The following is a 14,415-nucleotide window of genomic DNA, read 5'->3' on the forward strand; positions in this document are numbered from 1 at the left end:
TGGCTGCACACAGAGAACGGTGAGTTGATGGTATAGGGAGGCATTTGAGTTTTCTATGAAGAACTTCCTAGCAATTAAGACTTCTTAGAAAGCAGAATAGACTGTCTTTTTTGAGAGCATAGGATCATAGATTTAAAGCTGGAGGGACTTTAGATGTCATCTAGTCCAATTCCCTGATTTTATAGATGAGGAAGCTGAGACCAGGAGAGATTAAGTGATTTGTCCAAGTAACAGAGGTTTAAATTCGGGTCCCCTGACTCCAAATCAAGCATCTTTCCGTTGTCCTTTTCTTCACTGTCATTTATATTGCTTTCTTTGCAACACCTACTTCTGCATTTTGTATTTTGTGAGATTCATGGTGCCAGAGTTTCATGGTACACAGACATTTTAAAGTTTAATTGCTTTTCACTACATTCTCTTAAGCATCGTAGCTTGTAGTATCATTGTTTTGTTTCTTGAAATCTTCTGTCTTGACTCTCTGGTGATGTTGCCAACATTTCTGTTTCAAATGTTTGTAAAGAGAATAAGAAGCTAAGGGTATAACCATTGTAGGAATTTGTTTTACTGGGATAGTTGTGTTTGTTTACAAGGGTTTTATTTTTTTATTTTTAATAGGATGGGGGAGGGAGATGGAAGAATTTTGTCGCTTAAAAATAAAAAACTTGGGGAGCTTACATCTTACCTCCCTCCAGTAGAATGTAAACTTCCCAAGGATAGAAACTGTTCTGCCCTTATTTCTTTATCTGCAGCACTATGATTCTATGATAATATTACCAGATGTTTATATTTCTAAATAAAATGGTATGGTCTTGTGAAGTTTTTAATATAGTCTTCATCTGCTCCAGTATCTTAAGAAGTCGTACATACATCGGATAATGAATGAATGAATAAATCGTTAGACAAACTAAGACACTAAATTCTTCTAAAAATTGAATTTATTTCATCTAGGCAGCTGTAGCTGTCATATTTCTGTGTACATTGTTGGCTTTTATATATGGATTAAATTTGTCAGGAGCTTAAAACCTCTTTTTCTCCAGTTCAGCCATAATGTTTATAAAGAGGCTGCCCTGTTATTTATAATATCTAAATTATATGCAGACTAGTTTTCTGCCTTTGTCTTTTCTGAACAGATTATGTTGGTTTATTCACATGCTATATTAGTGATAGGCTTAAATACCTGTTTTTCAACCTAAACATATTTAATTTTTAAAAATTATTGGTATCTTTTGTTTTTACATCACCTTCATTTCCCAACATTTCCTTCCTCTTACCTCCTAGAGGGCCATCCCAAAGAACATTAGAAGTGAGAGAAAGAAAATGGGATAGCAAAACTAAACATGTTGACCAAGCCCAACAATACATGTGGTATTCTGTAGAATTGTCCCCCCACTTCTGGAAAGGATAGAGATCAGTACATTTAATTAAAAATAAAACCAGTGCCACCTATATTCTTATATAAATAGATTTTTGGATCTGAAAAAAGAAAAAGTTTTTGAGTCATTAAGTAGATCATACTGCTAATTAATGTTAGTAAAAATTTCTTTGCAGCAAATTTAAAGATATTTAGTCTTTAAAGTTAAGAGCTTAATTACCCATTGCTCAGAATAAACTTCTTGGAGATTGAAGTAACCTTTGAGATCGCCTAGTCAGAGCTTCACATTTTGTAAATGAAGGGACTAAGACCCATGGAAGTGATGAGGCACACAAGGTGTGGCAGAGGTGGGACAAGAGCCTTGATCTCCTTTCTTCCAGGTCACCGTTCCTTTGCTCTACCTTGCTCTCACCTCAGTTGGTTTAGACTTTTAATGTCTCTGCATCACTGCATGTGTTAGGCACTTATTAAGGATTCCAGCTTTCACCTAATATCCACCAGACTGGCAAAAATAATCACAGGTGGAAATAGTCAGTACTGGAGAGGATTTGGGAAGAGAGAGAGAGAGGAGCATGAATACACTATTGGAAGCACTCTGAATTGGGAAAGGAGGAAAGGGAATAAACATTTGTATGGTGCCTACTCTGCGTGTGCTAAGTGCTTTACAAATATTATCTCTCAACACCCTTTTGAGGTCGTTGCTATTACTACACCCACTTTACAATTGAGGAAATTGGGACAAGCAGCACTTAAGTGACTTGCCCAGGGTCATACAGCTATCCCATCTGAACTCAGGTCTTCCTGACACCAGGTCTAGCATTCTGCTGTGCCACCTAGCTGGAATTATGTGGGAAAATACACTAAAATTATCATACCATTTGACAGTCATCATTGCCATTGCTACGCATGTAGCCCAAAGAACTCAGAGACAAAGGGTAAGGTCCCTTATGGGCAGTGTTGGGGCTGGAGTCAGGAAGACTCAGTTCCTGAGCTCAAATCTGGCCTCAGACACTTAACTAGCTATGGGACCCTGGGCAAGTGACTTAACCCTGTTTGCCTCAGTTTCCTCATCTATAAAACGAGCTGGAAAAGCAAATGGCAAACCACTCCTGTATCTTTGCCAAGAAATAGGGTCATAAGGAGTCATACGTGACTGAACAGTTCCTTATAAATCAAAATATTCATAGCAGCACTTTTTTGTAGCAAAAACAAAACAAAATTTAAAAAGCTAGAAACAAAAGCGGGTGCCCATCAATTGGGGAATGCCTGAACAAATTGTGGCATGTCAATGTAATGGAATATAATTCCTCTATACAAAATGATGAATAGAAGAATTTAGAGTAAGAAAGGAAAATTTGTATGGACTTGTTTAGCACAAAGAATGAAGGACCAAAAGAATACACAAAATGACCTCACTAATGTTAAGGAAAACATTTTTTATAAATCAGAATTTAGGTTAAATAATAACCAATCTTATTTCCAGACAACTGAAACCTGTTTCTCTCTTCTCAATGGAAGTGGTAAACATAGGTAAACATACATATGTTGTCAGAAACAATTGATAAGTTAGTCTGTTTTGCTCTTTCTGTTACGGAGGCATGGGGGTACTATTGGGAAATGTTAGTGATTAAAGAAACAGACACCCACGCCCCTTTGAAGAAACATCAATAAAATATTACATGAAATGGTGAGTAGAAAGAGCCAACCTGCCTTCACCTGTTACCTCCAGGATCAAATATAAAATCCACGGTTTGGCTTTTAAAGGCCTTTATAGCCTGAGACCCTCACAACCTACCAATTTCTCCCCCTCCCAAATACACTTTGATTCAGGGACGTTGGCCTCTTGGCTCTTCCTCACATGAGACACTCCATTCCTTGCATTGTCATTGGCCTTTCCCCATAGCCGGATTATTCATTCTCCTTGTCTCTTCCTCTGGACTTCTGTGGCATCCTTCAAATCTTGGCTAAAATCCTACCTTCTGCAAAAATTCTTACCTTCTTCCCCCTTAATGCTCATGCTTCCTCTCTGAGATTAGCTCCAATTTACCTTGCATATATCCCATTTGTACATAGTTGTTTCATGTTGTCTCTGCCAATAGATTGTGACTTCCCTGAGTGCAGAGACTCTTTATATTAATACAGTTCTTGGCAGGTAATAGGCACTTAATAAATGCTTATTGACAAGGTTATTCTACTGTCAAATTATATAATTTTGAGGAAGACATCTGACAAAGATGTTTTTTCTTAAACCACATGCATAGGAAGATAAACTACCTTTATATTTTATGGCTTAGTTAGGAGCATCAATAAGTATGTTAAAACATTCCCAATGGTTAGGTCAGAGTTTCAGTTCTTCTCTTATCTTGAATCTATTTTGATTTATCACAATCATTTTATAGTCTTGTAGGTCTTCTTTGGCTGAGCTTATGGCACGGACATCCTTAGACCTGGAGCTGGACCTCCAGGCATCACGAACTAGACAGAGACAGCTGAATGAGGAGATATGTGCTTTACGAGAACTGAGGCAACGTTTAGAAGATGCCCAGCTCCGAGGGCAAACTGACCTTCCCAACTGGGTTCTTCGAGATGAACGATTCCGAAATTTGCTGAAGGAAGCAGAGAGGCAGGTAAGATGCTACGCACATGTTATAGCCACACATTTCCAACTTCTATATTTGTCTTAAAATAAGGAACTAGATAATACCATTAAAAAATTGTGCTTTCAGCATTTTATTTCCAAAATAAATAACTGTATGCTATGTATGAAAATACATGGTAAAGATTCATAAGGAATATGCTGAGTCCAGTTTTCTTCCTCCAAGTGGAAGGAAGGGGAAGGGTACTCTTTTATTTATATGGGAAAGAGAAAGGAGAATGCCTTTTTCTCATATATGAAAGCAGAGGTCCCTAAACGGAGTGGATATCAGTGTAGGAGAAGGGCTTGACAGAGCTAATGCTGGCATCACTGGGACCCTCTGGTCATCTTCATCTCAATTGTATATAGCTGGGATTCTCTGTCATGGCCAAACTGAAACTGCCAGGGGGCAGCGTAGATCTTTTTTGTGGAAATATCAGAGTATAGAAAGTACCTTCTCCTATGTGTTTGTGGCAGTTCATTTCAGGCTTCTTCCTAGACTCAAAAGGCTTGATTAGTTGCAATGTTTCTGTTTTTTATTTTCTAAAAAAATATGTTCCGCTTCAGACAAGACAAACCAAACTTGAACATCATCAAGAACAGGCAGCTGAGAAAATGCTTAAGAAAGCATCCAAAGAAATATACCAGCTGCGTGGGCAAAACCAGAAGGAACCCATTCAGGTGCAAACATTTAGGTAAGAAAATTTATTATGGTACCCACTCACTCTTTTTATGCTGTCACTTAATTTGAATGCATTTCTTTTATAACACCTTCATAGAGGCAATTATGCATACCATTCCTTTTCTTATCTTGCCTCATATTCTCCAGTGAAAAACCCTTTGAACTTCAGTTGTTTCAGATGTAAAAAAGTTGGGGGGGGGAGTTGGACAAGAAATGGGGGGTGGGGAACCCGTGGCCTAGAGGCCACATGTGGCCCTCTAGGTCCTCAAGTACAGCCCTTTGATGGAATCCAGACTTCACAGAACAAATCCCCTTAATAAAAGGATTTGTTCTGTAAAACTTGGACTTGGGGCAACTATGTGGTGCAGTGAGCAGAGCACCAGCCCTGGAGTCAGGAGGACCTGAGTTCAAATGTGGCCTCAGACACTTGACACACTTATTAACTGTGTGACCTTGGGCAAGTCACTTAACCCCAATTGCCCTGCCTTCCCCCCTCAAAAAACAAAACAAAAAAAAACTTGTACTCAAACAAAAGACCGTACTCATGGACCTAGAAGGGCACACCCCTGGAGATGATCATTAAGTACGAAATTTCATTTTCACATTTGAAAAATGTTACTTAAAATTTTTAGAATCATAACCAGGAAGGAACCTCAGAGCCGCATAGACCAACTTTTTTTTTCCAACCATCTAATTTTATAGATGAGGAAACTAATAGCCAGAAAATTTAAGTGACTTGTTTAATACACAGAAAATAAGGGCCGCTAGGTAGTACAGTGGACAGAATACTGGCCCTGACGTCTGTAGGACCTGAGTTCAAATGCGGCCTTAGACACTTACTAGCTGTGTGACCCTGATTGTTTCCCCCGCAAAAACAAACCAGAAAAATACACAGGAAATAATAGAAGTTGGATTTGAATCAAAGTCCTCCGAGTCCAAATTTATCACCCTTTCGACTGAGTCACAGTTTTTGATGGTGGTTATGTGGTATCTTACATCTTGTATTTGTTTTTCAGTTGTGTCTGACTCTTCATGACCCCATTTGGGGCTTTCCTGGCACAGGTACTGGAGTGGTTTGCCATTTCCTTCTCCAGTTCATTTTACAGATGAGGAAACTGAGGCAAACAGGGTTAAATGACTTGTCCAGGGTCACACAGCTAGTAAGTGTATCAGGCCAGATTTGAACTCAGGAAGATGACTTTTTCTGACCCCTCCCTCAGTCCTCTATCCACTCACTACCTGTCCAGCTGCCCATATCCCATATAAAGCATCATACAGTGGACTATGGATAGAGGCTGGACCTGTGATTTTATTGCGATAGGGAACTTGAAGGTGAGAAAACTCCCTCTGCCAATGCGGTTTAGCACCTTTATGATTTATCATTTTAACAGCTAGAGTTTAAGTCATTCACCCCAGGTCACAGAGCCTGGCTGCGTTGGAGGCAGGTGTCAAAGTCTCTGTATCCACCGAGTGAAACCTGATAAGCAAACAAAGCCTAGCAGCTGCCAGTAGGTTTAATTAAAAGGCCATTCAGATGCTTTTCTATCAACTGTTCCTCATCCTTGATTAAAGCCTGCTGAAAAGGGCTGTTTCTCTTAAACTCCTAACTACCCCATGTCACTCACTCAGTTAACCACTCAATATTATTAAATGCTTGCTATGTGACAGGCATATTTCAATTTATCCTAGCTATCGTCTATAATGAAGAAAATAATATTTCTCATCATCTTTTTTATTCATCATTTTTTTCATTGACAGGGAGAAGATAGCATTTTTTACAAGACCAAGGATTAACATACCTCCTCTGCCAGCTGATGATGTATGATGTGTTGTTGTAAACATGAAGTATTTATCTGTTTTATTTTCATGAAGTTATTAGACTAGCTAAATTTATCTTAAAAACGTTTGTGCAAAGCTATTAATATACACATTTTGTAAAAAACAAAAACATATATAAATATATATACATATATATTTTATAATAGTGACTACAGCAAGGCTTGGTTTTTCCTTGCTGTGAACTTGACATCTCTAAAGACAGCTTATTTTATAAAAGATCAACTATCCTGTTAAGAGTGTACAGTTTTTAATGCTGTTTTATTTGACTTAAAGGCTGGAAGACAGAAACAAAGTGAGTTCAGGCAAATTCACTGTATTGTAATTTATTTATAGTACTTTTTTTCCTTGAAGGAAAATACTGACTTTAAGATGTATTTTAAGACTGAAATTTTGTTCTTCAGTATTTGTCATACAGTAGAATGGAACTATTGGGCTGGTTTTGTTTCTGATACCTGAAAATGAAAATACTATGTTCTGAATTTGTCACTTTTATCAGCTTCTAATATTTGTATCTTATGTGTATTGTATTCTTTAGCACTGTTTATGTGTTATATTAAAATATTATAGCCTGCAATGTTTTTAACATTGATTAAAATCCCATTTATGCATTGCAGAACTTAATGTCATAGTCTTACTGTGCACTAATAGGTTTGCATTTCTATTTTCTCTAATGTATCTTTATGCATTATGTGATCTGAAACCAGGTATACAAAGTCTCCATTATCTGGGTATGTCAAGATAGGCTGCCTGCCGTGCTCACATTCATTAGTAATGACCAACTCGCCACTTTGCTAAGATGATCCAGTGACGACATACAAGGGATAAAGTAATAGGTGAATAAGACATCACCATACTAATGTAACCACTGAAGAATATAACAATTCAGACAAGTTAGAGAAAATAGCCTTTCTAGGAAATGTGTCTTTAGGAAAGTGAGCAACCATATTTTTTTTGGGCAATAAATCATTTACCTCAGAGTATTTGGTATATAGTAGGAGAATATTATCCTAAATCTAGAGACACCTTGTTCCTATGACATCTTGAAAATGTCATAAATATAGTTCTTATGCAACAAAATACATGATGGTATTTTTTTAAAATCTCAAACCATATTACTATGAGACAGTATCATTTATGAAGTAGGTCCTACTTCACAAAGCTTTAGAGCAAAAAAAATTGTTTTGGGTCCCACAAAATGTCACAAAAAATTCTTTGTTTCTTCTATTTCTGTCCTCACCCCTTGACATCTCCCTAATAAATGAGGCTTTATCCCCTTCACTCCCTACTAGTCTTTCTTATCTCATCAATTTTTGGACTCCCACCCTGCATACCCAACCTTGCTATCATTTTTTGTGGATTAAGAGTGGGTTTTGCAGGATTATTAAACAGACCCCAAAATAGTCTGTTTAATGGTGGTAAGACTTTAATATTTATGTTACTTGTAATCTCTATATTTGTTATGTGTCTTCTGGCTTTGGTCTTGCTTTGTTGATATATTTATGCATGTTCACACACATACGTACACACACGTATTCACCAACTCACAAAATATTAGTACTAATCAGAATTTCTGGTCGACAGATAAAAGTATTTTCCACATTTCTGTGCAAATGAAAGCCATCAACGGCATTTCCCCCTACCAGATGCTGCACTTTGCTGTGCTGCCAAAACATGTTTGGTTAACAAAAGATTTATAGATGGGAATAGTTAAAAATTCTTCTTTCCTACCATGTTTGCAGCAATGGAAAGTCCAGCATGGCACTTTTCTGTGCACCGGAAAGCAATCGTATCCTTTCTGTAGCGGTAAACAAATATCATTTGACCTCCTATGGGGGTTTGTGATGGCCTCAGCTGCCAAATAACCAGCCATGTTGGAAAACTGGAATGCTGGTATGCCAATTACAAAATCAGTATTTTCCAGATAGCTCCTTTCACTGCCCCAATTGAGATAGAAACCTGCTTTTCCAGAGTGGGAACCTTTCCTTGGCCTCCATTTCAATAATTCAAAATATTAAAAAAAATACAGCTAGCTCCTTCACTCACCCAATTTGTTTTGTGCTGCCTACCCCTCCTTTGTTCTGCCTTCCTCTGCCTTCTCTGTTGTGTTGTCTCTGCAAATGAGTGGGACCATAACAAGGAGAGGAGATTTAGTTAAATGAAAAACAGATGTGAGGAAGGAATGGGTCAGGTCCAGTGTGTCAGTGGCAGGAGTTAACCAAATTGGAGAGCCACCTTCACCTCTGTTGTAGCCTGTCTCTGACTATCCTAGCTTGAAAAAAAAGAAAAATAAAAAGGGCCTAGAGCTGGAACCTTCAAGGTGATGGTAGCAGAATCCCTGAAACAAAACAGGAGGTAGCCATGAATTTTAAGAACTTAGACACCATGATTTCTCAGTTGCTAAAATAGGGAAACTTGCCATACCATACCTCACACTCAGTAAATGGAATGTATAGTCACTAAAAATGTCCCAGATAATGAATACTCAGCCTGAAAATAGAATCCTAAAGTCTTAAGCTGGTGTTTTCACTAGTTTTCATTTTGCCCAGTCACTGCGTTACCTAACTAAGAATATTTGCCCTGATTTGACTGTGACTCTTGGCAGAAAGTGATTAAGTGTAGTGGTGTCAGTGTTAATACTTCTATTTGAGAAGCACCCAGAATATGTCGAACAAAAGCAAAGAAAGAAAAAAGTCGGTTTATTCAGTGTATTGCAACAAAGCATCTCAGCAAGTGAAACGGATTTGTTTCTGTGTCTATAATCATTGTTAACTGCCCAAGGAGCTAACCATTGAAATGAATACTCTTCTGTCATGGTAATAAGTTATAATCAGTATTCATCTCTGTTGTTTTTTTTTTGTCATGGTCCTCTATGATTCTGTCATTTGTATTCTTTGAAGGTATTTCTTCTATAAAATAAAAATAACTTACATTAAGAACAATGTGAACAGTATTGTCACTTAAATGGGGAGATGTAGTATGTATGATTATATACCATTGATACATTTTTAAGCAGGAATCAGTGCCAATACCCCATATATACATGTATGTAAATTTCAAAACCCATTGCCGCCTCCTTGCTTACTCACAGGAACATCATGTGGGAGATAATCGAGTGATTTTCTAAGGTGGATCACCCTAAACAAAAAACAATTTCCACTGAAAGTTAAGTTACCAAAGAAACTATTCTGATTCATTCATTTAGGTAAGGGGGTGGGACAGTGAGAATTGTACTATAGAAATAAGCTGCAGCTTTTTAAAATGGTTGAGTTTGGGTGTAGGATGGCCTACCAATTAGCTAGAAGTAAACTTCAACACATGCCCTTTTTCTAGTCTCTTTTTTGGTAGGTGGTGGGAAGCCAACAGCCTTTTCATTCAAAAGTGCATCAAATAGGGCCTCAGAAAAAAAAAATTCTTGACAAATTGCCTTATTTTTTTTTTAAGTTGCGTAATTTGTAGTGAGCTAAAAATTCCTGTGTTCACGATACTTTAAGTTCCAGGTTACTGGTAGCCAACCATCTTAATGACCCGATACTTTTCCTCTTCTTTGAGAGTGGGAGCTTTCTCCCCACTGTGTAATGATGGTCGCTTTACAGAATGCTTTTATACATTATCATATCATATTGTTCCTCATGATATTCCTGGGAGGTAAGTAGGACAAATGTATTTTATTTTTCATTTTAAGTTGTTGTTCTTGACCAGCACCAACAAACACAAGCAGAAAGAGCAGGTTATATATGAAACCACAAAACTTTTATTACAGGACACTCTGTATTTTACAAAAGAGGAAATTGTTAAATCATGTGCTGAAGGTCACACCTCTTTAAAGGGTTATATCTGGGAACTAAAGCCAAGCTAAGTGCTCCTTTCACTACACTACACTGACTATATATACAGCTGACCCTCAGGAAGGCTGCAATGGCCAAAACTGGAGGGTAAGTTTCACTAGGCGATAGGTAGATGTCTCTGAAGACCGGCTTCTATAGACAGGTGATACAGAGGGGGCTGGAAATCTCATAGGAGAAATAGACCACAAGTTTCTTATGTCCTCTGTAATTATAAGGGAAGGTCCATGATTAATTCCCCAGGACCCCCAATTCTTTGGATGCATCAGGCATTTGTTAACATGAATATTCTACCAGAGATTGTATTCCCAGTGACCTATAGAGCCTGGAGAGGAAATAGAACTTAGGTTAACCTCTCCTGTGAATTAGCTATTGAAAATATGTGCTTTGAAATCCAGTTAGACAATAAGAAAAATTTTAAATCTGGCCTCTTAGGCTTACTATCCGTATGACCCTAGGGAAGTCATTTAAACCTATTTGCCTCAGTTTCCTCACCTGTAAAATGAACTGGAGAAGGAAATGGCAAACCACTCCAGTATCTTTGCCAAGAAAACCCCAAATGGGGGACACGAAGAGTCAGACAGGACTGAAAAACGACTGAACAACAAACAACAATAAGACAGATTCTCCACTCTTTTCACAAGGAACCTCTTTCTTTTCCCTTGAGTTCCATGGTTAGGGAAAGGGTAGTAAAATGGCCTTCCTCTCCCCAATCCCAGTGGGCTTTAGTGAATTTGTAGATTGGGAATGATTGCTTTGTTGGGCATGATTATTTATTTCTGGGAATCCCTGCAAGCCATGAAACCATCACGAATAGCTTACATTTTTTCTTTGTTTTTTGTTTTGTTTTGTTTTTAGAGTTGTTAAATTTAATACAGATAGCTCCCTCACTGCTCCACTCGTCTGACACCTTTTAATCTTTCTTTGGCACTTTTTTGTGTTATTTTTTAAACATTGAATTGACACTTTTCTTTTTTATTTTGATATCACTATCACTTCCCCCATAAATCTCCTCTCCCATACACCCACACACACAACTCCTCTTCTTCTTTTGCAGAAAAAATAATTATTAAGAAGAAGATGACAAAGATAAAAAAAGAAGAGTCAGTAAGAATATAACCCAGCTAGGAAACAAAGTAGATAGTATACTGCAATGCTGGAGCTGTAATCAGGTTAGCCCGAGTCCCATTCTTGCCTTAGACTGTATGAGGCAGTCACTGGCAAGTCACTTAATATCTGTTAGTCTCAATTTCCTTATCTGTAAAATGGTGTTAGTAATAGCATCTAGTTATCAAGGTTGGTGCAAATATCAAATATAAATACACACATATCTTTGCAAATCTTAAAATGCCACATAAGTATTTGCTATTCTAAGCCATATTTTGGTGATGACCAACAATTTCCCAAGGTTTGTACAGGCATACCCAACTTGTTGTTGGGTTTTTATGTGTAATTTTTATTTTTATTTTTTCTCAATTACATGCAAACAAAAATTTTTAATATTTTAAAAAAATGTTTGAGTTCTATATTCTCTGCCTCCCTTCCCCATTCCTTGAGAAGACAATCAATTTGATAAAGATTATACATGTATAGTTGATGGAATCTTAGCCACTGCCCCTAGCCCCAATATCCTGACTTCCTCATACGCCCCACTAGAACAGCAGGCAGGTCCTGATCTAAACCACACCTTCTGGTTTTGGACATACCACAAGAGTCAGCCAAAAAGCTGCACCAGCAGGATGCTGAGCAGGATGTTGGTCACTAAATCACAGAAGGAACTTTCCCTAAGTGGATGCCTATACGGTAATAGCAAAAACTGACATTTAGGTGAACTTACGATGTAGAGAGGCTTATTATAATACCCCCCACTGGGCTTTTCTGTATGCCTTCTGGGTAGCCACATGTACAGTTCCACCAAGTCTAGGACCCTTCTCCATATTAGAAAATCCCTCCTGTATTTTAAAATTCAGATATTCTGTTATGTTAATAGCATGTCTGTAAAAATCCCTGTCTCGCTTTGCTAGGCTTCTAGTTCCTTAAGCAGTCTAGCCCAGTGAGAGTGTAATCCTTAAATGCCTTTGCTTGGCTTGGACATGGTCTGAGTCTGTGAATTCTTTCAAGACAACCTGACAATACACCTTGCTACCCCAGCACAGTAATGCAAAACATTTCCATACTAACCATGTCGTGAAATAAAATGCAGACCCCAAAAACCCAAGAAAAATAAAGTTAAAAAAGTATGCTTCAATCTGTATTCATACTCCATCAGCCCTCTCTGAAGGTGGATAACATTTTTCATTATAAGCCCTTCAGAATCATCTTGGATCATTTAATTTGCTGAGAATAGCTAAGTCATCCTCCATTGATCAACATACAATATTGCTGTCAGTGTGTACATTGTTCCCTTGGTCATGTTCACTTCGTTTTGCATCAGTTCATATAACTCTTCCTAGGTGTTTCTGAGAGCATCCTGAATTCTTATAGCACAATAATATTCTATCACAATCGTATACCACAACTTGTTCAGCCATTCCTCCATTGATAGGCATCCCCTTGATTTCCAATTCTTTGGTACCACAAAAAGAGCTGCTGTAAATATTTTTGTACATATAGGTCCTTTTCCTTTTTCTTTGATCTCTTTAGGGTATAGACCTAGTACTGGTATTGCTGGGTCAAAGAGGTATGCACAGTTTGCTAGCCCTTTGGGTGTAGTTCTCCAGAATGGTTGGATCAGTTCACAGCTCCACCAATGGTGCATTAGTGTTTGTATTTTCCCACATCCCCTCCAACATATGTCATTTTTCTTTTCTGTCGTATTAGTCAATTGGATAGGTGTGAGGTGGTACTTCGGAACTATCTTAATTTCATTTCAGTAATGATTTAGAAGCTTCCACTGTTTTTTTTTAGCACTATTACTGAAGTGCAGTGGGAGAAGTATTTCTCAGTATATGAAATTCCTTTTAGGGCCTGCTGCCATCAAAGCAGATCTTTAAAACACTTTCCTGAAGGAGATGTTAATTTTGGCTACGTCGTCACCGTGCCCTTTCAAGGGGTGCCACAATTATAGGAATGTTTCAAATGCACATTGTTTGACATGACAGGGACAGTGAGGCCAGAAGGAAATCTCAGTGTAATCAATATGTGGCGTTCCCAGTACATCTGTATGTATATACATCTACAACAAGAATGATGCCATAGGCTTACACAACACTGCTGATGTTTAGGCAAGAGCTTCTCAGTAGCTCAGTGGATAGAACCCCAGGCTTAGAGTCAGGAAGAACTGAGTTCATATCCAACCTCAGACACTAGCTTCATGACTTCTGGCCTGTCATTTTAATCTCTGCTTGCCTCAGTTTCCTCAGGTGTAAAAGATAATAATAGCACCTCTCAGGGGTGTTGTGAGGATCAACTGAGATACTCGTAAAACACTTAGCACAGACCCTGGCACATAGTAGGCCCTACGTAAATACTCATTCTCTCCCTCCTTCACTACCTCTTTGATTTTGACAAGAGCCATGCCTAACTATTGACTTGTTCTTTGGGAAGATTGCAGACACGCGCAAGAGAAACAGAAACTTAGCTACAATGTCAGTTTAGAAGAGCTCTGATAGAAATCAACTGATGGCCTAATGCCTTCATCAAGGTCTTCAACAGGAGACATAGTTTTGCTGAAAAATGTTTACTTCCATAGGACACACCAGTTAAAGCATATTGGAAAGCTACTTATTTATGGAAATACTGGGCAACTTGTCCATTTGCATGTAAAATAGTCCTGGTGAGGACGAGAACTCCTTGAAAATCTTTTGCTTTTCTTTGCATCTCTAATACTTAGCATGTGCCTGGCGCATAGTAGGTGTTTTGTAAATGTTTATTGACTGACAGGATGGGAAGACAAATGACCACAACCATTTATTGCCAATAAGTAGCTAGTGGCAGGTAGGTGGTGCGGTAGATAAAGGACCAGGCCTGGAATCAGGAAGACCTGAGTTCAAATCTGTGTGACCCTGGGCAAGTCACTTAACCCTGTTTGCCCCAGTTTCTTCAT

The 14,415-nt window shown here is 38.2% G+C and overlaps 1 protein-coding gene across 2 annotated transcripts in view; it reads left to right on the top strand.

Annotated features, from left to right (window-relative positions):
- The window catches only part of WWC3 (WWC family member 3), a 208,767-nt gene extending 199,306 nt beyond the window's left edge, over nucleotides 1-9,461 (top strand). For both annotated transcript variants that reach the window (XM_036744885.1, XM_036744886.1), the window contains 3 exons: nucleotides 3,772-3,999; nucleotides 4,575-4,702; nucleotides 6,448-9,461. In XM_036744885.1, the coding sequence (XP_036600780.1) occupies nucleotides 3,772-3,999; nucleotides 4,575-4,702; nucleotides 6,448-6,514 (423 nt within the window). In that variant the 3' untranslated portion in view covers nucleotides 6,515-9,461. The remainder of the gene's footprint in view (nucleotides 1-3,771; nucleotides 4,000-4,574; nucleotides 4,703-6,447) is intronic.
- Nucleotides 9,462-14,415: the final 4,954 nt, after the last annotated feature.

This window comes from Trichosurus vulpecula, chromosome 2, assembly GCF_011100635.1.
Source record: "Trichosurus vulpecula isolate mTriVul1 chromosome 2, mTriVul1.pri, whole genome shotgun sequence".
Classification (NCBI taxonomy): Eukaryota; Metazoa; Chordata; class Mammalia; order Diprotodontia; family Phalangeridae; genus Trichosurus; species Trichosurus vulpecula.